The sequence below is a fragment of the Rana temporaria genome, chromosome 1, assembly GCF_905171775.1.
Source record: "Rana temporaria chromosome 1, aRanTem1.1, whole genome shotgun sequence".
NCBI classification, from domain to species: Eukaryota; Metazoa; Chordata; class Amphibia; order Anura; family Ranidae; genus Rana; species Rana temporaria.
This window is the reverse complement of record NC_053489.1, coordinates 76,397,181-76,418,550: the sequence shown is the minus strand read 5'-3', so window position 1 is coordinate 76,418,550 and position 21,370 is coordinate 76,397,181. Positions and strand designations below refer to the sequence as shown.

The 21,370-nt window shown below is 46.3% G+C and overlaps 1 protein-coding gene across 1 annotated transcript in view; it reads right to left on the bottom strand.

Moving 5' to 3' along the window:
* Nucleotides 1-11,568, bottom strand: part of LOC120928282 (granzyme A-like) — a 45,502-nt gene extending 33,934 nt beyond the window's left edge. The window contains exons 1-3 of the mRNA XM_040339382.1: nt 11,429-11,568; nt 6,375-6,516; nt 850-991 (exon numbers count right to left, since the gene is read on the bottom strand). Coding sequence (XP_040195316.1) covers nt 850-991; nt 6,375-6,516; nt 11,429-11,474 — 330 coding nt within the window. The 5' untranslated portion in view covers nt 11,475-11,568. The remainder of the gene's footprint in view (nt 1-849; nt 992-6,374; nt 6,517-11,428) is intronic.
* Between the last annotated feature and the right edge of the window lie 9,802 nt (nt 11,569-21,370).

The window sequence follows — 21,370 nt, the reverse complement described above, 5'->3', positions numbered from 1 at the left end:
TGTTTGATATTCTGTCTATCATTTAAAATACACCTATGATAAACATTATAGACCCTTCATTCATATGTAATGTGCAAACTTACAAAATCTGCAGGAGATCAAATAATTATTTTCCCCGCTGTACATAATTGACAGCTTTTCCTAACAGTTCTAGCACACACCAGCAATAGGGCAGTCGTAAACCCAACCTTTAATAAACAGGTGTCAAACACAAGGCCCGCGGGCCGAATGTGGCCCTCGCACCTCTCCTGCAGCTGCAGGAGAGCTCCAGCCCTCCTCTGGTCCTACTCCAGACCCTTACTTTCTGCTTTCAAGCAATGCATCCAGCTTCTTCCCAGCAGCAGCATAAGGAAAGGGGGATGCACTGTGATGTAAGGGAGAGTGGAGGACACAACTTCTGATGGTGGGGTGGCTCTTGACATCTAATGTAAAGGGAAAGGGATGAGCTGGACATCTAATCTTACAGATACAACCGGCCCTTTTGAGGGCAATCATAATGATGATGCGGCCCATGATGAAATTGAGTCTGACACCCCTACTTTAATAGTTAGATGGCTGGGTTTTTCATTCCTTCAGCAAAGATGACCAAAGAAGGGTAATGCACATCATTATTGGTTGTTCCTTATTTCTGGTGGTGAATCTGAGAAGTTTTGATACAAACGTTTACGGTTCATGAACTTTGCAAATCCAGGGAATTCACAGTACCCATAGTAGCACTGAACCATATCTAAAGCCTAGCATTCTGCATTATCAGATAATGATATTTTAATTTCACAGCACATGAATTTCAGTACAATTACTGGGCATGAGATTACATCTAATACATCTGTGGAGGATTAATACACCTACCTCTAAGATCTGGATATCATTATCATTTGTACTTGGATCAAATTTTTTATTAGGAATCCATTTTAAAACATGGAACTTTTGTGTGTCCTTATTTGATTTTGTCTGTAATAAAGATCCTAGAGTAACTGTAGTAGATGAATCCCTAAGATAGAAAATATGTGTTAAAAGGTTAAAGGCATAGATAGTAATAAACATCTTCTTAAAATACATATAATTCTTACTAAAGACATGTGGGCCTATCCAGTAAATCAGAGTTTCTTAAACTATGAGTGAGGACCAAAATTGGATCACAAATATGTTGTGATGGGTCACCATAGGATTTGTCAAAGTACAAAATTAGGGGTGGACGATATAGCACACTTTATTTATCTAAGTTTCAAATCGTATACTATAGTGATCTGAAACATAAACGCTATAAACAATGCAGTTGTAATCACAGAGAGCATTTATTTAATGGGTCGGACATATAATAGATATTCCTGCAAATGATAACACCACCCCTTTCAAAGCCTGTGAAATATTTAAACCTATATGATTGCAAAAACATAGGCCCGGATTCAGAAAGGACTTATGCCGACGTATCTTCTGATACGCAGTGTAAGTTCATGGATGCGCCGTCGTATCTATGCGCCTTATTCAGCAAACAAGATACGACTGAATTTTGGCCCCTACGCCGTCGTATCTTGGGCGCATATTTACGCTGGCCGCAAGGGGCGCTTCCATTGATTTACTCGTCGAATATGTAAATGACCTAGATACGCCGATTCACGAACGTACTTGCGCCCGTCGCTGTAATCTACGCCGTTTACGTAAGGCGTACGTCTGGCGTAAAGTTATTCCACCTAAAGCAGGGGTAAGTCATGTTAGGGTATGGACGACAGAACAGCCGTCGTATTTTACGTCGTTTACGTAAGTCGTACGTGAATGGGGCTGGGCGTAGGCATTGAGCCGTCGTATCTTAGGGAGTATATGCAACGTGATTCTGAGCATGCGCGCGCATGCGCCGTTCGGCCATTCATTTGCATGGGGTCACGGTTCATTTACATGTATCACCCCCTCCTTCAACCTACTTTAAATTAGGCGGGCTTACGCCGGCCAATTTACGTTACGCCGGCGCAAGTTTGGGAGCGAGTGCTTTGTGAATACTGCTCTTGCCTCTCAGAGTTACGTCGGCGTAGCGCATATGAGATGCGCTACGCCGGCACAAAGATGCGCCGATCTACGTGAATCTGGGCCATAGAGTTTAGTTTCATACAATTTGCATAATTAAAGCTATGATGGTAGAATATTGAAAACAAGCATTTACACAAATGTATGAAACAATAACAATCAGCTTGATGCCAAACATTCCCATGCTATAATGTACAGAAAGCTGATTGGTCACATTAAATCTTCTAGGTTACAGTATATAGACATCCAATTCATGTCATATTTAGTCTTTATCAAATCATTATTTCATTCTGTTCAATAATCTGTTGTTTATCAGATTGTAAAACTGTGTCTTCTGATGTATCATTAACAGCTTTCGGACCGCCAACCATACATTTACTGTGGCAGGGCGGCCCGGCTGTGCAAAATCACGTACCTGTACGTGATTTTGTGAATGAGGTGTAGGGGGTGCACGTGGGGTGTCCATTCACAGCTGGAGCCAATCAGCAACGGGTCCAGTGGCCGCAATGGCCACCACGACCTGTTGATCCTTCATTGTAAACAAGACACACCGCTGGCCTGTCAGTGAGGAAAAGAGAGATCTTCTGTTTCAGCTAAGCTGAAACAGAATCTCTTATTTCCTCCAGTGTAACTCCCCCCCCCCACAGTTAGAAAGCACCTCCCTAGGACACACTTAACCCTTTGACCGCCCCTGTTGTTAACCCCTTCCCTGTCAGTGTCATTTATACATGGATCAGTGCATTTTTTTTAGCTCTGATCACTGTATTGGTGTCACTGGTCCCAAAAAGTGTAATTTAGGGTCATATTTGCCCGCCTCAATGTCCCAGTCCAGCAAAAAATTGCTGATTGTAGATATTATTAGTAGGGCTGTGGAAATTAACTAATAATTTCTCAATTAATCGATACATTTTTTTTGATCGATCAAAATTCTTTTGATCGGTACTCGCCTCTCCGCCGGCTTCCAGGTCTTCAGGGAGTTCCGTCGGAGATCCGGTGACTTCACGGACACCGGCCGGGCTTACCGTGTCCATCTGAAGGGCTCCTTTGCTGTGCCTTTATATCTGCATGCCGGCGGGACCTTACTATCTGCCACACGTAAGGCCTGTTACACTTCCCTCTATCAACCTGGGATTCTACAGCCATCCACTAGGAGTTGTGATAGTTCCCTTCATGGGACATCTACATGCCGACGGACTGATGTTAACCCCTCCTCATCTGGATTCAGCAGTGGTATTGTTGTACACATTTTTATACCAGTATCATACTTAGCTACATGTTTTTGTAGCGCCCCCCTACTTTCAGTATGGGCACTACGCTAAAGTTAGTGGGGAATGGGAGAGTTATTTTGCTCCCATTCATAATTTGCTAAATTCTGGGCTGCTGTCATTCCTGAACTGTCCTGTAGGTCAGTCTGTGCTCCAGGGGTGCTGATTCCACCCCTGGGCGACAGGTGGCGCTAGAGGGGTTCTGGCAGAGCCGCTTTTCCCCAGCAGCCCTCGCGGGGCATGCTGGGGGAGAGTATATCTGTGGCAGACGCCATTTTGTGTGGTTCGTCGCGGGTTTCAGGTTCCAGGTGTGGCACCCACCTTCAGGGTGTGCGCATCCAACGGACCCCGGCGATGGCCTACCAGGCCGGGGTCACACGCTACGTGGAGTTCCATGTTCCTGAAAGGGGCCCCAGTGACTTGCTGGGTCCCCAACTCTACTGAGGAGATCCCAAGCTGGATGCCGTTCGATGGGGGGTCGGCTTGAGGAGAACCCGGAGGCAGGTTATCCAACAGGGCTTGAACGAACCATCAGGGATCTGGTGACCGGGACATTGACAGGTACACTTCAACTGTCACCCGGTGACCCTGACTAAATTTACTGGGAGGATTCGCTCAATTTGTTCAGCTCATTTAAGTACTAGGCCTGTGGCAGAGGTCCCTAGAGCCAGGTCTGTGGCAGAGGCCTGTTCCTACCAGCAATCTAAAGTGACACTTCGGCTGCCAGGCTCGTGGCAGGAGTCTGTCCGGGGGCACTTCACCCACTCTGGCTAGAGTGGCGACGAACTGTAACTACTACTACTATGCTGTTGAGAGCAGGATTGCTCCTTTCATATTCAGGCCTGATACCGCAAAGTTCTCTATCGCTTCATCAACCTTTTCTCCCTATCTCAGCGCCCAGAAGCGATTCAGTTCGCATGTGTTGCGCTTTACAAGTTTTTCACTCACTCACTCATGTTGATGTTGGCTATGTTGGGCCAAAAATAAAGCATTTGAAAACCTTCTTTATTGACTGGACATTCGCTCACTACTCTACCCATCAACTACACCCCTAGACAACACTGAGAGGTAACTTAATATGCCGATCCCAACAACAACCAGCAGCTCCTGAGGGGGTAGCGCTACATTTTTATGACTGCTTTTGTTACCGTTTGGTATTACTCGCACCATTTTTACAGTATATGTAGCTACATCGATTTTATCTCCAGTGCAATATTTATTTTGTTACCTACTTGAAGACTATAAAAGTTTTAATGCTATTCCCATCGAGCGCTGCCTTTGTGTATTTTTTGTATCCTGCTATCCATTTTTCCAGTGGTTGGTAGCTGCACTGGGAACCAGCCTGCAAGGAGATCAGCTAAAAGTAGTTGGATCTGTATGTGCGTTATAATTAATCAAAATTAGTCGGTTAATCGATTAAAAAAAAAAAAAAAATTAATCAAACACGAAAATTTTAATCAATAACAGCCCTAATTATTAGTAAAAAAAAATTCCATAAATCTAACCCATAGTTTGTAGACGTGATAACTTATGCGGAAACCAAACACTTATTGGGATTTTTTTTACCAAAAATATGTAGCAGAATATATATTGGCCTAAACTGATGAAGAAATTTGATTTTGTTAATTATTTATGTAGCGATACCCCCGCAGGAGCCGCTGGTTGTTGTTGGGATTGGCATATTAAGTTACCTTCTTACTGTTGTCTAGGGGTGCAGTTGATGAGTAGATCAGTGAGTGAATGTCCAGTCAATGAATAAGGTTTTCTTAATGCTTTATTTCCAGGCCCAACATGGCCAACATCAACATAAGGTATAGAGGAAAGGTTGATGAAGCGGTAGAGAACTTTTCAGTATCAGGCCTGGATATGAATCGAGCAATCCTGCTCTTAGTAGTAGTAATTTCAGTTCGTCGCCACTCTAGCCAGAGTGGGTGAAGTGCCCCGGGACAGACTTCTGTCACAAGCCTGGCAGCCGAAGTGTCACTTTAGATTGCTGGGAGGAACAGGCCTCTGCCACAGGCCTGGCTCTAGGGACCTCTGCCACAGGCCTAGTACTTGAATGAGCCGAACGGATTGAGCAAATCCTCCCAGTAAATTTAGTCAGGGTCACCCGATGACAGTTGAAGTGTACCTGTCAATGTCCCGGTCACCAGATCCCCGATGGTTCGTTCAAGCCCTATTGGACAACCTGCCTCCGGGTTCTTCTCAAGCCGACCCCCCATCGAACGGCATACAGCCTGGGATCTCCTCAATAGAGCTGGGGACCCAGTAAGTCACTGGGGCCCCTTTCAGCAACATGGAGCTCCGCGTAGCATGCGACCCCGGCCTGGTAGGCCATATCGCCGAGGTCCATTGGATGCGCACACCCTTAAGGTGGGTGCTGCACCTGGAACCTGGAACCCGCGAAGAACAGACAAAAATGGCGTCTGTCACAGATATACTCTCCCCCAGCATGCCCCGCGAGGGAAAACTCAAGTGCTTTTTTGTACCAATACTATTCTTTTATATTGGCTTTTGGAATTTACAAATGCAGCGATTTAGAAATCAGATAAAAGGTTTAGCGCTGGAAAACACCTTTTGATAGATAAAAAGTGCCTTTTTTTATACAACTATATAGATCAGGCCAAAATGAGGGACAAATAAGGAGGAATGAGGGACAGAGGGATATTGTTCCAAATCAGGGACAGTCCTTCAAAATCAGGGACAGTCAGGAGCTATGCCAGAACTCTCCTGTTATTTTATCATGTACATGTACACAGGGTCGTTTATAGTAGTTTCTAGGCAGTTGAGTTTAGAAACATGTTTTGGTAAGCAAGAAAATGCATTCAAGACGGATGTTCAGAGGCATTTCACGTCAAATGTCTGTAACAGCGTGCAGTGGCATCTCTAGCTTTCATATTTATGGGGGGACAGGGACAAAAATAAGCCCCATAATGATTCTATTTTCCCTTTTTTCGTAAAAAAAAACTGAAGTTTGGAGTATGTATTTTTTCTTTCTACAGTCGCTTGAAGGATTGGGCTAGATACGGGTCATGATCTGCACCCACCATGGGTCTGATCATGGGTTTTGCTAAACCGCTTAACACTTACACTTTACAATGAGCAGCTGTTAAAACCCATTTGGGATGTATTAGGACTCCTCCACATATTTCTTCAGGTGAACTTATTAATGCCATATATGGCCTTGCATAGCGAGCAACTTTGCGACCTCCTACTATTTCCAGGCAGGAACCTGTATAGACAAAAATGCATTTATTATAAAAGACAACTAACTTTAACATGTATAAATGTTACATCTGTAAGTTGTATTGAAAGCATCAGCACACACTTAATATTCAAAAAGAATCGGTCACTTTGCTGCTTCGGAAGCAAAGTTTGTATCATTTCCCACGAAAGGCTATATTTAAAATGGAACTGCATCGCATCTGAGCACCACAAAGCAAAAATGCTAAATAATACATTTTTAATATTCAAAGCAAACTCAGCCATCCATTTATTTTTTCCATGCTTTATTGTGCTGGGAAATCATTTTGAAAAACACCTCCTGGCATTTCTGGTAGTGGCCATCTTAAGTAAGGGCAGATGATTCATGTAGCATTTACTTCCTGGAACCCATCTTCCTTATAGGCTCAGCTGAGAATCCTCCCTCCCCTCCTGAAGACTCCTGGGATGTATGCAGGCCCGGACTGGCCATAGGGCATATCGGGCATTTGTTCTAATGTCGATCCCATGCCTACACTCCTCTCCCTTCTGTCATCTTCCAACTCCTGGGGGGCGAGGCAATGACAAGCAAGCGTTATTCAGCACCGGAGGTAGAGGGACCTATGAGATGCTCCTGGGTGGAGTTGGCAAGGTGGATTCAGCTGTGGGATGGATGGTGTTTACAGGCTCCTGGTCCTGAGAGGAGAGAGAGGGGCAGAGAGTGCCCGGGGAAGAGGACACTTCCTGGACTGGGTAAGTGTTATTGGCTGTGATGGTGAAAGAAGGGACTAGAAAGCAGCTAAGAACCGGAGTGTGACAGCCTGCCTTCTACATGGACAGGAGTGAGACCACTCTCTGAGGAAACCTGTGTATGTGGGTGTGGGACATAGTAGACATACTGATCAACCCACCCTCTTTCTCTCAACCCCCTCTCCCTACATCCTCTCTCTCATTACCCCCCCCCCACTTCCTACACCACCTCCCCCACTACCCCTCACTTCCTACACAACCCTCCCCCTCTCTCACTACCCCCCCCACTACCTACACACCCCCCTTCCCCTCCTCTCTCACAACCCCCCTCTTCCTACACCCCTCCTCCTCTCCCCCCTCTCTCACTACCCCCACTTCCTACACCCTCCTCCCCCTCTCCCTCCTCCCTCTCCCTCTACCCCCCCCCCACTTTCTACACCCCCTCCCCCCTCTCTCACTACCCCCCACTTCCTACACCCCCTCCCCCTTCTCTTACTACCCCCTCTTCCTACACCCCTATCTCTCACTTCCCCCCACTTCCTACACCCCTCCTCCTCTCCCCCTTCTCTCACTACCCCCTCTTCCTACACCCCTCCTCCTCTCCCCCTCTCTCACTACCCCCCACTTCTTACACCCCCTCCCCCTCTCCCCTTTCTCTCACTACCCCCTCTTCCTAAACCCCTCTCCCCTCTCGCTCACTACCCCATCTCCTCCTACACCTCTCTTCTTCTCCCTCCCCCTCTCACACTACTGTCCTCTTCCTACACCCTCTCCCCCCTCTCTCCCTAACCCCCCTCTTCTTACATTCCTCTCCTTCTCCCTCCCATTACCCCCCTCTTCCTACAACCTCTCCCCCCTCTCTCCCTAAACACCCTTTTCTTACATTCCTCTCCTTCTCCCTCCCCCTCCCACTACCCTCTCTTCCTACACCCCTCTCCCCTCCCCTTCTCTCTCCCCCTCTTCTTACACCCCTCTCCCCCTCTTCTCCTACCTCCCCCCTCTCTTACTACCCCCCGCTTTCCCTCCCACTACATAAATCCCCTTCTCTCGCACTCCCTCTCTCTCACCCCCTCTCCTTCTCCGTCCCTATCTCTCTCTTACCCCCCTCTTTCCACCTCCCTCTCTCCTCTCCCTCCATCTCTCTCCTACTTTCCCATATCCCCATCACTCACTCCCTCCTAGACAAAGATATATGGCAGCAAGGCGGTTACGCTGCTCCAGATCATGTACCTAGTACTAGTTTACCTAGTATGTGATCTGACACTTCCGATTAGGAAGTGCACACCTCCGGTGACCTGGTCATGCTGTGACTAAACACGGTAGATGTCAATCAACGGGTGCAGGTGCACCCGTCAATCATCATGAATTTACACAGGACAGAGCCCTGCCTGTGTAAACAAGGCAGAGCTCTGTCCTGTCAGAAGGGAAGTAATAGATTTTCTTTATCTGCAAAGCAGGGAATAAAATCCATGAATTTCCTTAGTAAAAGCACCAATCACAGTACACACAAACACTGGCTAGGCACACATTTAACCCTTTGAATGCCCCTGATGTTTATCCACTTCCCAGCCAGTGTCATTAGTACAGTGACAGTGAATATTTTTAGCACTGATCACTGTATTAGTGTCACTGGTTCCCACAAAGTGTTAAAAGTGTCAGTTAGAGGCAAAATCACAGTCGCTGATCGCCGTCATTAGTAGTAAAAATAATTAAAAATTCCAGTATATATCCCATAGTTTGTTAACACTATAACTTGAATGCAAATCGATCAATATACACTTATTGGGATTTTTTTTTACCAAAAACATGTAGCAGAGTACACAGTTTTGATTTTTTACATATGTTTTATAGCAGAAAGTTGACAATTTTATAATTTTTTTTTCAAAATTGTCGGTCTTTGTTTATAGCCCAAAAAAATAAAAACCACAGAGGTGATCAAATACCACCAAAAGAAAGCTCTATTTGTGGGGTACAGCATTGCATTACCACACAATTGTCAGTTAAAGGGGCTGTAAAGGTTTGTTTTTATTTTCTAAATAGGTTACTTTAAGCTGGTGCATTGTTGGTTCACTTACCTTTTCCTTCGATTTCCCTTCTAAATGTTTTTTTTCTTTGTTTTCTTTGTCTGAATTTCTCACTTCCTGTTTCTCCTCAGTAAGCTGTTCTGGCTGTCTAACCCCCATGGATGATGGGGGCAAGCTTACTGAGGAGAAACAGGAAGTGAGAAATTCAGACAAAGAAAAAAAAATTTGGAAGGAAATTGAAGGAAAAGGTAAGTGAACCAACAATGCACTAGCTGAAAGAACCTATTTAGAAAATAAAAAACAAACATTTACAACCCCTTTAAAATAATACAGTGCCATATCGCAAAAATCGTCTGGTCATGAATGGGGGTAAGTCTTCCAGAGGTCAAGTGGTTAAACCTGGAAGTGCCTATCGCCAGGAACTTTCAGCAGGCTATACTGCAGTTAATATTTAAATGTCTGCTCTATGCAGCTTAGCTGCAATATGTAGGTGGAGTTTGTGTAGCTGTGGCTTGAGTGTGGGCGGGGACACAGGGGGCCCCGCGATCTCCTATTGTGCCGGGGCCCCATGAGTTGTCAGTCCGTGCCTGGTATGGGCTGCTCAATCTAAAATGCCCGGGCCTATTATTTGTCCCAGTCCGGGCCTGGATGTATAACATCATTTAACTAGGTATAGAAACCAGAAAGTAACTGAAGAAATAGAAAAAAAAGTTTAAAACAAGTAAATATGATATACTTTCCTATCTATTTGCTAATGCTAGCAGTATAAGGATGAAAAATAGTCAATATTGTTAGAGAGAGTGAGGTTCCACTTTAAAGTGATAAAGTCAATATTTTTTAAAATAACAAACATGATATACTTACCTACTCTGCAATGAAATTGCACAGAGTGATCCCCATCCTCCTCTTCTTGGGTCCGCAGCCGTCGCTCCTGGATCCTCCTCTTCTTGGTGTGCCTGTAGGCAGGTACAGTCCACTTTCTCCACTGCAGGTGATATTGTTTGAGAGGAAGTCATGAGGAACAGGGTTCCTCCATGTTTTTTTGGGTCACTGGGGAAGCGATCTTATTGGATGCTGCCAGCCCATGTGACTCTAGCAGCCATCTTGGGTCAGGCAGAGCCTATTTAAGATCCTTGGCTCCCAGGGCCAGAGCTTTCCAATCGGCAGGGAGCAAGTGGTTAAACCTGGAAGTGCCCAACAGCTTCTATGGAAAAAAGCCTCATACAGGTAGGCCTGTAGAAGGAGCCGATGCTCGGAGGGCTCGGAGCCTCGTTTCTCCAGCCTTTCCTCCCTCGATGCCTCTCCGCTTCCGGTGATGTAATTTCCTTGTGTTCCACGCTGGTCCCGGGTGACTTCATGGTGGCCATACGACGGATTGCTGCTCTCTCCAACATCTGCCTACTCATGGATGTTAACCGTGGATACCGGTTCGCATTAACACACATAGATGTTTCTTGTAAGTGCATTACTTACTAAATTACTAAATTAATAAATTGTACCAAACATATTATAATTGGTGCCCCTTCCCTTTCCCTCTTCTCATCCTGCTTACAGAGTTGGCTTTTCTCTGAGGACAACTGCCACCTACCACCCCCTCTTGAACTGTTATTTCTTTATGGACTGATGAACTTTTTAGTAAAAAAAAAAAAAATTCTAAATTGTCGCTCTATTTTTGTTTATAGCACAAAAAATAAAAACCGCAGAGGTGATCAAATACCTTGAAGCCACGTCGCACGGCCGCGCAATTGTCAGTTAAAGCGACGCAGTGCCGAATCGCAAAAAGGGGCCAGGTCCTAATAGAGAGACAATTTAGAAAAAAAATCTATATTTTTTTACTTTATGCTATAATAAATATCCCCAAAAAATATATATAAAAAAAAATGTTCTTCAGTTTAGGCCGATACGTATTCTTCTAAAAAAAAAAAAGAACGCAATAAGCGCTTATTGATTGGTTTGTGCAAAAGTTAACCTGCATAATGGTCCGGGTCTTAACCAGTTAAATAGCTGCTTAAAGCTGTTAAGGGATACATTTTTCCTATTTGATTGTAACTAAATGTGGCTAAAAATGCACTATATGGGAGACTGTCATTTAATAACTATGGGGAGTGTTAAAGTCCAGATTTCTCGGATTTTTCGCAAAACATGGAGCTAAAAGTGAAATTTACTAACCTTTTTGTAGAAAGATGAGAAATAGAATTTCAGCCCAAAGTCGCATTGTGTCTTAAGCAGTCCTTTGAGCTGTAAGTAAAGAGCTTTATTCTATGTATCACCTGACTGGCATACAGAGCAGTTATGAATGTGGTTTATAGGTGTTCTAAGACTTGACTTGTTTTTTCCACTGTGGTTTAAATTGCCATGCTGTTTCAGTTTATGGTTAGGCACCTTGTGACATGAAAAACTTTAACCCTATACTTACTACACAGGACTAAGAAGTTTATTTTTTTTAAGCCCAGATATACACTGAGCTCTGGGAATGAAGTGGTGTAAGTTTAACTGAATTTACGCGATTTCACTCCCACTTGTCAGTCCCGATTTCCGCTGCAATCTCAGGAACATCTGTGCAGGTTTCTCGGATTTTTCGCAAAACATGGAGCTAAAAGTGAAATTTACTAACCTTTTTGTAGAAAGATGAGAAATAGAATTTCAGCCCAAAGTCGCATTGTGTCTTAAGCAGTCCTTTGAGCTGTATCTCCAAGGGGGCGGCTTCTATTTATATTAAGCGCGCCCCCGATTCTAACGAACTGCGCATGCGCCGGGCTTAAAATAGCCCAGTGCGCATGCTCCAGTTCTCAGCGTAAAACGTCAATGATGCCGACGTGTGCGTCATTGACGTAAAGTCGTATTCAAGAACGACTTAGGGAAACGACGTAGCCGACGGAAAAACACGACGCGGACCCGACGCCATACTTAACATGGCCTACGTGGGACTTGCGTAAACTTACCCCTCATATAGCAGGGGTAAGTTTACGCTTACGCAAACGACGTTAGCGACGGTTACGCGACGCAAATTCGTTCGGGAATCGGCGTATCAGGCTCATTTGCATAAACAAATGAGACCTGAGCGTAAACGCCATCTAGCGGCGGGCGGAGTAATTACATTTAAGATCCGACAGTGTAAGTGACTTACACACAGGGATGGACTGGCCATTGGGACTACAGGGAGTTTCCCCGGTGGGCTGATGGCTCAGTGGGCCGGCTTCAGTGACAGCGGCCTGCCTCCCCCTCTGCTCCTCTGTCTCTCCCTTCCTGCAGCGCTCATCTGGGGGGAACAAAGATGCAGGGGGAGAACCAGAGGAGCATGGGGGAAGACAGAGGAGCATGGGGGACGACAGAGGAGCATGGGGGGAGGGGACAGACAGCTGACTCAACAGCTATGGCCTGGGAGTTTCTCACTTCTGCCTAATCTTGTCCCATAAGGGGGGGCACCAAACTGATTCTTTGCCCCGGGTGAAATAATGTCTAGCTTCCCCACTGGTACTGCCTATAAGAGTACCAGTACCAGCCGTTCTACTCTAATAAAGTAGAACGGATAGTGGTTAGTGAAGGGGGAGAGGGGGCTTGGGTGGCCAGGGGGTGCGGGAGTTGTCCAGCCACCATGAGAGAGACCTGTCAAAGTGGCCCAGTCTCGATGAAGTCCAGGGCCAAATTTCTGTCCCAGTCCAGCCCTGCTTACACATGGCGGATCTTGAGTGTATCTATGCGAAAATGATTCTAATAATCAGTCGCATAGATACACGGGCCAAAAAAGAGAGATACGATGGAGTATCCTGAGATACTCCATTGTATCCTTACTAGAATATGGCCCAGTATCAAAAAACCAGCACATGAATGCAGACATAACAGTACAATACACGAGGGTGACAATACACAAAGCTCCCAAGAGAAAAGGAGTACAATAATCAAACAAAGATCAACCACAATGTACAGTGCAATCCACCCGCAATCCTCACAATCTAGCAATAACTTTTCCTGATTTTTTTTTTTATTTGCTTTAACCACTTAACCATTATGCAGCTAAAGGACCAGGCCCCTTTTTGCGATTCGGCACTGCTTCGCTTTAACTGACAATTGCGCGGTCGTGCGACATGGCTTCCAAACAAAACTGGTGTCCTTTTTTTTCCCACAAATAGAGCTTTCTTTTAGTGGTATTTGATCACCTCTGCAGTTTTTATTTTTTGCGCTATAAACCAAAATAGAGCGACAATTTTGAAAAAAAATTTATATTTTTTACTTTTTGCTATGATAAATATCCCCCAAAAATACATAAAAAAACATTGTTTTCCTCAGTTTAGGTCTTATACGTATTCTTCTACATATTTTTGGTAAAAAAAAAAAAAAAACGCAATTAGGGTTTATTGATTGGTTTGCGCAAAAGCTATAAAATAGGGGATAGTTTTACGGCATTTTTATTAACAATTCTTTTTACTACTAATGGCGGCGATCTGCAATTTTTATCGTGACTGCGACAATATGGCGGACACATCAGGCACTTTTGACACATTTTTGGGACCATTGTAATTTTTACAGCGATCAGTGCTATAAAAATGCACTGGTTACTGTGAAAATGACAATGGCAGTGAAGGGGTTAACCTGTAGGGGGCGCTGTAGGGGTTAAGTGTGTCCTAGTGTGTGATTCTTACTGTAGGGGGGCGTGGCTGATCGTCGTTCCCTATGACAGGGAACAGACGATCAGTGACAAGCCACGGAGAACGAGGAAAGGTTTGTTTACACTTACCTCTCCCCATTCTTTAGCTCTGTGACCCGATTGCGGGACACCGGTGGCGATCGGGTCCCGCGGGCGCGGTCATGGAGCTTCGGGCCGGGTCACAAGCGCGCCGCTGCTGGCGCGCTCGCGAGCCACGGCTGGGTTCTTCAAGGGGATGTACATGTACGCCCTTGTGCCCAGCAATGCCATTCTATCGTCGTGCGGGGTCCACAAGCAGTTAAGGACCAGTTCACACCACATGCAGCCCAGTGAGTTTTTGTTCTGCATCAAAAACACATGGAAAGTAGGTTATATGGTGTCCAATGGCATAGCTCACACCAGTGCAGTCAGTTCCAGGGCTTTTCAGTTCCAGAAAAAAAGTAGAACATGCTGCATTTTTCCCACACTGGACTGTACTGGAACGCAGTAAAACACATCAAAAATGCACAGGAATGCACTGGAACGCATCAAAAACGCATCAAAGACACACTGGACCCTAGTATAGTAAAAACACACCAGAATCAAAAAGGTGTTACAAACACGCATGCAAAAACACATCCGTTTTTGTGGTGTGAACTGGCTCTGAGTGTCAGTTCACACCTATTGCAGTTCTGTGTGCATTTTCTGCACTAAAAATGCATGCATGCATTTCCATGTAGCTGCTCACCTTTAATATACACTTACCTGACCAGGGATCCAGCGCTGTCTTCACCAGTCTTCAGGTCCCCGGCACTGGCATGTTTACTAAGGAAAGCCGGTTGTGAATCTTAGTGGCTTCACAGCCAGCTTCCTATTCAGGGGTCAAGTCCTGGGGGAAAAATTGTGGGAAATTCCACCCAAGATCCACTCCCCCACCAAAAAAAATAAAAAAATGATGGGGGGTGGGTGGTATGTAGATGAGAGGGGTGCGGAGTGTATGGGGTGGGTAGTATCAAATACACCACTGGCCACTGATGCATTAGTGACCAGTGGCAGGTAATTAACCCCTTTGTGCTGCATTAGTGACACCAGTGTCAGTGTTTATGAACCCTCTCATGCTGCACCAAATAGGGGTAATAAACACTGCCACTTGTGTCACTAATGCAGCACAAAGGGGTTATAAAACTGCCACTGGTCACCAATGCATCAGTGGAAGTACATTAACCCCCTCATTGCTGAATACCATTAAAAACGTCAGACAGTTAACACAGCTAAGCGACTGTGGTAAAACACTGCCTTAGGTAGGTTAGGTTTTTAGCCTCTGCAAACTTACTTACTTACTCCCCCCTTCAGTACAGATCCCCCCTCACACAGTACAGATCCCCCCCCCATTCAGTACATATCCCCCCCCCTTCAGTACAGATCCCCCCATTCAGTACATATCCCCCCCTTCAGTACAGATTCCACCCCTTCAGTACAGATCCCCCCGTTAAGTAGAGATCCCCCATTCAGTACAGATTCCTCCCCCTTCAGTACAGACCCCCCCCCATTCAGTACAGATCACCCTCCCTTCAGTACAGATCCCCCTTCAGTACAGACCCCCCATTCAGTACAGATTCCTGCCCCTTCAGTACAGACCCCCCCACAGTACAGATTCCCCCCTTCAGTACAGACCCCCCCCTTCAGTACAGATTCCCCCCACCCATTCATGTACCTGTACCTCAGATGATCCTGACATGCACAGACATACACAGGGGACTGGTCGGGTCCCCTGTGTAGACATACTGGAGGAGGGGGAGGCGGGCTGCTTCACTCTGCTCGTGCCAAAACTGATCAGAGCCGCGACCACGGAGAGCAGGGCAGGATCTGACGGGTCACGGGTGTCACTCCAGTGCGGCCCCCCCCCCTGCAAAGCCACTACCTCAGGTTCCTCTCTCCGTGAGTCTTCTGGAATTGCGTGCCGACGCCTAATCCCGCCCGCTGTCTCTGAACCTGCCTGCTCAGCCTCGCTAACTCTTCAGTGGGGGGGGGGACGCCTGCTGCTCCGCTGCCTAAACCCGCCCGCTGCCTAAACCTGCCTGCAGTCTCCGCTGAAGGGGGAGGGGGAGCGCCGGCCTGACAACCCCCCCCCCCCCCGCCCCCCACTTAATAACCAATGCATTCCCTCCTATCCTCTGCTCGAGTCCTGAAAAGGGAACGGCGTTCCTGCTGTGAAAAAAGTGCAGGGACACCGTTCCCACGCGTTCCTGCAGGACTCGAGCCATGTTCCTATTGCGCATGCATAAGCTGCTCTGCCCTTTGTGCACGGTCCAAAGGGAAAGGGGTGGGGATCCTAGGTGATTCGAGCTGAAGTGGGTATTTGTCAAAACTAGGTACCCGCTCAGGAAAAAAAATGTGTCCAAAAGTGTTAGAGGAGAAGGGAGGAGGCGGCAAAACGGAACTTTACTTTTTGGGTAAAGTTCAGCTTCAACTGCAATGCGAATAATAATACTATAACTAGTCTAGAGTGCACTCTAGGAGAATGGCTAGGATATGTTGCAATGTCCCCTGAGAGGGACCTCTTAGCATAAGCAATACGTGAAGGTCTCTGTGTAGAAGCTGTAAAGGGACAGTCTTTAATCCTAATTCTTCAGCCGGCTACCGATGGTACACATGAGAACAGTCCTAGTCAAACTTGCAAACAGCAATATGGCTACTAGATTGCTGTATGGTCAGTTCCTAAAGGGCTCAGTCTCTCTAGCAGCAGATAGTAAATCCCCAGAGCAGCCAGCAGCTAACAATCCAGTCACAAACAGCGATAAGTCCACTCTCTGCTCTGCACCTAGGTGATTCTGGCTGTCGGGACACCCTAACTCAGCACTTCCTGCTCAAGCTTTTGATTACAATAGAGTCTTTCTCCTCTGGACTATGGTTCCCGCAGTGCAGTGCTGCATAACTTAGTCTATTGAACCCTTCCTGCTCATCTTGTTGATATGGCAGTTTAACATTTCAGCACCGCAGAGCAGCTGCAGCCAATGTTTCGCTCACTCTACTTTCTTAGCCCAGCACCTGGCTACAGTGATTTTTGTATTAACTGGTTAAGACCTGGACCATTATGCAGGTTAAGGACCTTGCCCTTTTTTGCGTTTCGGCACTGCGTCACTTTAACTGACAATTGCACGGTCGTGCGATGTGGCTCCCAAACAAAATTGACGTCCTTTTTTTCCCACAAATAGAGCTTTCTTTTGATGGTATTTGCGTTTTTTATTTTTTGCACTATAAACAAAAATAGAGCAACAATTTTGAAAAAAATTCAATATTTTTTACTTTTTGCTATAATAAATATTCCCAAAAAAGATATAAAAAAAAATACGTATTCTTCTACTTATTTTTGGTAAAAAAAAATTGCAATAAGAGTTTATCGATTGGTTTGCGCAAAATTTATAGCGTTTACAAAATAGGGGATAGTTTTATGACATTTTTATTAATAATTATTTTTTTTACTACTAATGTCGGCGATCAGCGATTTTTTTCATGACTGCGACATTATGGCAGACAGTGTGTATAGAAGGTAGTGCTGAGCTATTGAAATTGATTCAAAATCAAAATATGCAAGTCCCTAGTATAAAAACAATAATAAATGTTCCAAATATTAATGTAATATTAAAGAAAAGGAGAAACCGCGCTTAGGATCAGATGGAGGCTTATGGTATTGCAATAAAAAATAATAATAACAATTAATTAAAATAATTGATTAAAAGTGAATGCCGGACTGCAGCCCCCCTGAGTAATCCCCGAAGGGGATGCAAATAAAATTAAAATAAAAGGTTAGGGGTGGTGGCGCTGTCCTACCTATAGGCTACCCGTGCCAGATGGTGGGTAGGGTACCCAATTGGGTGAACCAGGTGATATTCCAAATGTGTAGGAAACAGATGTGTAAACCAACTGTGTGTGTATATAAAGTGCATACAAATAGCTCTAGAGCCAATATCTAAATCCTAACACACAGTGAATAAAATATGCTGTACAGTAAGGGCAATATCTAAATATAAATGACACAAACTTTACTGCAGCTATGGTCTATCAGCAGTGCTGTGCAAAAAATATATATATATATACTGCGTGCAATAACAGACAATGAATGAGTGGTTAACCACACTGTGTGGTGATTAGGTGATTAAGCTATGAGAAAAAATCTAATCAAAAAATGAAATAAAAAAATGGTGGGTGAGAAAGTCCCAAAGCAGTGAATGGTATGTGGTCCAAACCATGAAAAAACAGTCCGAGAAAATCAATCAATGAAGCTGCACTGCACAGATAAAAAATATAAGTATACAGTCCCAAAAAAATAAATAAATAAATAAATTAATTGTTCAATGCGTTCAAAGGTGCACCTAGAATAGGTGGGTGGTCAGATTTATGCAGTTGTGAGAATTCACGCAGTGGTCCCGGTGCTCCCCCTCCTGGGTCCCCACTCACCAGAGGCACGAACCCCTACAGGGGTAAAGTGCATGTAGTTGTAATCTCCAGCTGCTCCCCGGCTTGGCTTGGATTTTCCTTGACCTCACTGCGTGGCTTCCCAAATCCAGACGTCACAGGTCCTTTAATAATCCAGAGTCCTCCAGAAAAACAGACACACTCGCATGGTGTAGTACGTTTTAAAACAGGCGTGCACAATATGTAAATAAAAATAAAAATAAATAAATATATAAAGGACTAAAAAACAAAAGGAACCGGAGGCTCCAATAGACTGAACACTGTAGAAAACAAAACAAAAAACACAAGGAGGCAGCTACTAAACCGGTAGCAAGCCTCCGCTCGCCGCACTAAGATTATCCGGAAGTGTCGGCAACAGCCTGGGAACGGCGTGCGTTCCACTGACAGACAGCTGGTAACCGGAAGTGCGTACGGGTGTGCGTGTATCCGCTTTACGTGATAATACGTCTTCTGAAGCGGGTACACGCATACGAAAACTGGTAACTTATATAGCAGGCTTCATCATGAAAATAGCCCTCCCACTAAGCTGTAATAGCCAATCAATTCATTTTGGGGGATTCCCATCTAATCAAGCACAAATGAGATATGCCTTTGGACGTTCCTTATTTACATGTTTCCGCCTGGACATAATAAATCTAAACCATGTACCAGAGAGACTACAATAAGAATAAAATTATAAGAATATGAAAATAAATAAATAAATATAATGTAAAAACAAACCATCTGATTGTAATCATGCAATACTAGTATTGCTAGCATATATGTATATATGTCTCTCCTAACCTCACATCCATGCCATGGATATAGCATGCGTGCGTGTAATGCAAATTTGACAGTGCGTGAGTATCAGGCAGATACCTACATGTCATATCATAAAAAAGTGAAGGTGTGGAAGGGTAAAAAACAGTAAGAATGACAATGCCGATGTTGGTAATTCCAGCTGTGCTACCATGGGCCAGACATTCAAACTGGAGCACACGGTGGACCGAGTTTAAGTCTATGTGTGCACAAAGGGACAGATTAACCCAGCCCATGTTTCCATAGAAGTAAAACCGTACTGATAATTAGGTAATCAGACCAGTATGGCATCATATTTAAAAGAAATAATACTTCAATGCCATTAATATAATAATAATAATTAGGGTTGTCCCGATACCACTTTTTTAGGACTGAGTACAAGTACCGACTACTTTTTTCAAGTAGTCGCCGATACCGAATACGGATACTTTTTTTAAATGTGTCCCCAATTGCAGCCATGTCCCCCCACAGATGCAGCCATGTCCCCCCACAGATGCAGCCATGTATCCCCCCCATCCAGCCATGTCTCCCCCCCATCCAGCCATGTCTCCCCCCCATCCAGCCATGTCTCCCCCCCATCCAGCCATGTCTCCCCCCATCCAGCCATGTCTCCCCCCCATCCAGCCATGTCTCCCCCCCCCCATCCAGCCATGTCTCCCCCCCCCATCCAGCCATGTCTCCCCCCCATCCAGCCATGTCTCCCCCCCATCTAGCCATGTATCCCCCCATCCAGCCATGTCTCCCCCCCATCCAGCCATGCCTCCCCCATCCATCCATGTCTCCCCCCATCCAGCCATGTCTCCCCCCATGCAGCCATGTCTCCCCCCATGCAGCCATGTCTCCCCCCATGCAGCCATGTATCCCCCCATGCAGTCATGTATCCCCCCAAGCAGTCATGTATCCCCCATGCAGCCATGTATCCCCCCATGCAGCCATGTATCCCCCCCATGCAGCCATGTCTCCCCCCCATCCAGCCATGTATCCCCCCATCCAGCCATGTCTCCCCCCATGCAGCCATGTATCCCCCCATCCAGCCATCGTCTCCCCCCATCCAGCCATCGTCTCCCCCTATCCAGCCATCGTCTCCCCCCATCCAGCCATTGTCTCCCCCCATCCAGCCATCGTCTCCCCCCATGCAGCCATCGTCTCCCCCCATGCAGCCATCGTCTCCCCCCATGCAGCCATCGTCTCCCCCCATGCAGCCATCGTCTCCCCCCATGGATGTATCCCCCCATCCAGCCATCGTCTCCCCCCATGCAGCCATCGTCTCCCCCCATGCAGCCATCGTCTCCCCCCATGCAGCCATCGTCTCCCCCCATGCAGCCATCGTCTCCCCCCATGCAGCCATCGTCTCCCCCCATCCAGCCATGTATCCCCCCATGCAGCCATCGTCTCCCCCCATCCAGCCATGTCTCCCCCCATGCAGCCATCGTCTCCCCCCATCCAGCCATGTATCCCCCCATGCAGCCATTGTCTCCCCCCATCCAGCCATCGTCTCCCCCCATGCAGCCATCGTCTCCCCCCATGCAGCCATCGTCTCCCCCCATCCAGCCATCGTCTCCCCCATGCAGCCATCGTCTCCCCCCATGCAGCCATCGTCTCCCCCCATGCAGCCATCGTCTGCCCCCATCCAGCCATCGTCTCCCCCCATGCAGCCATCGTCTCCCCCCATCCAGCCATGTTCCACTTACCTGCATCCCCGCTGCCGCCGACTGTGTAATACGCCGGGAACGTTACAGCTTTGAATCGCTGTAATGATTGGCCCCGCGCTGCGTATAGACACTCCCCCTTGCTCGGGATTGGACAGTTCACCCGAGCAAGGGGGAGTGTCTATGCGCAAATCATTACAGTGATTCAAAGCTGTAATGTTCCCGCCCGTATTACACAGTCGGCGGTAGCGGGGATGCGGCGTAACGGCGGCGGATCGCGGCGGTGGATTGCGGCTTCGGTTGCGGCGGTCGGCGGCTTGCGGCGGGGGGGGCAAGTATTCTATTTGTGTATCGGGGCGGGGTATCGGCGTCTGAGTACCGCCGAAAAAACTCGGAATCGGTCCCGATACCGATACTAGTATCGGTATCGGGACAACCCTAATAATAATAGAAGGTGATGAAAACTAATGTACGATCTTATATGTATGAATGAGTAGGAATGGTGGCGCTGCCTAAGTGTATGCCTGTGTCTGTGTGGGCCTGGTGATGGTCCACCCAGACCAG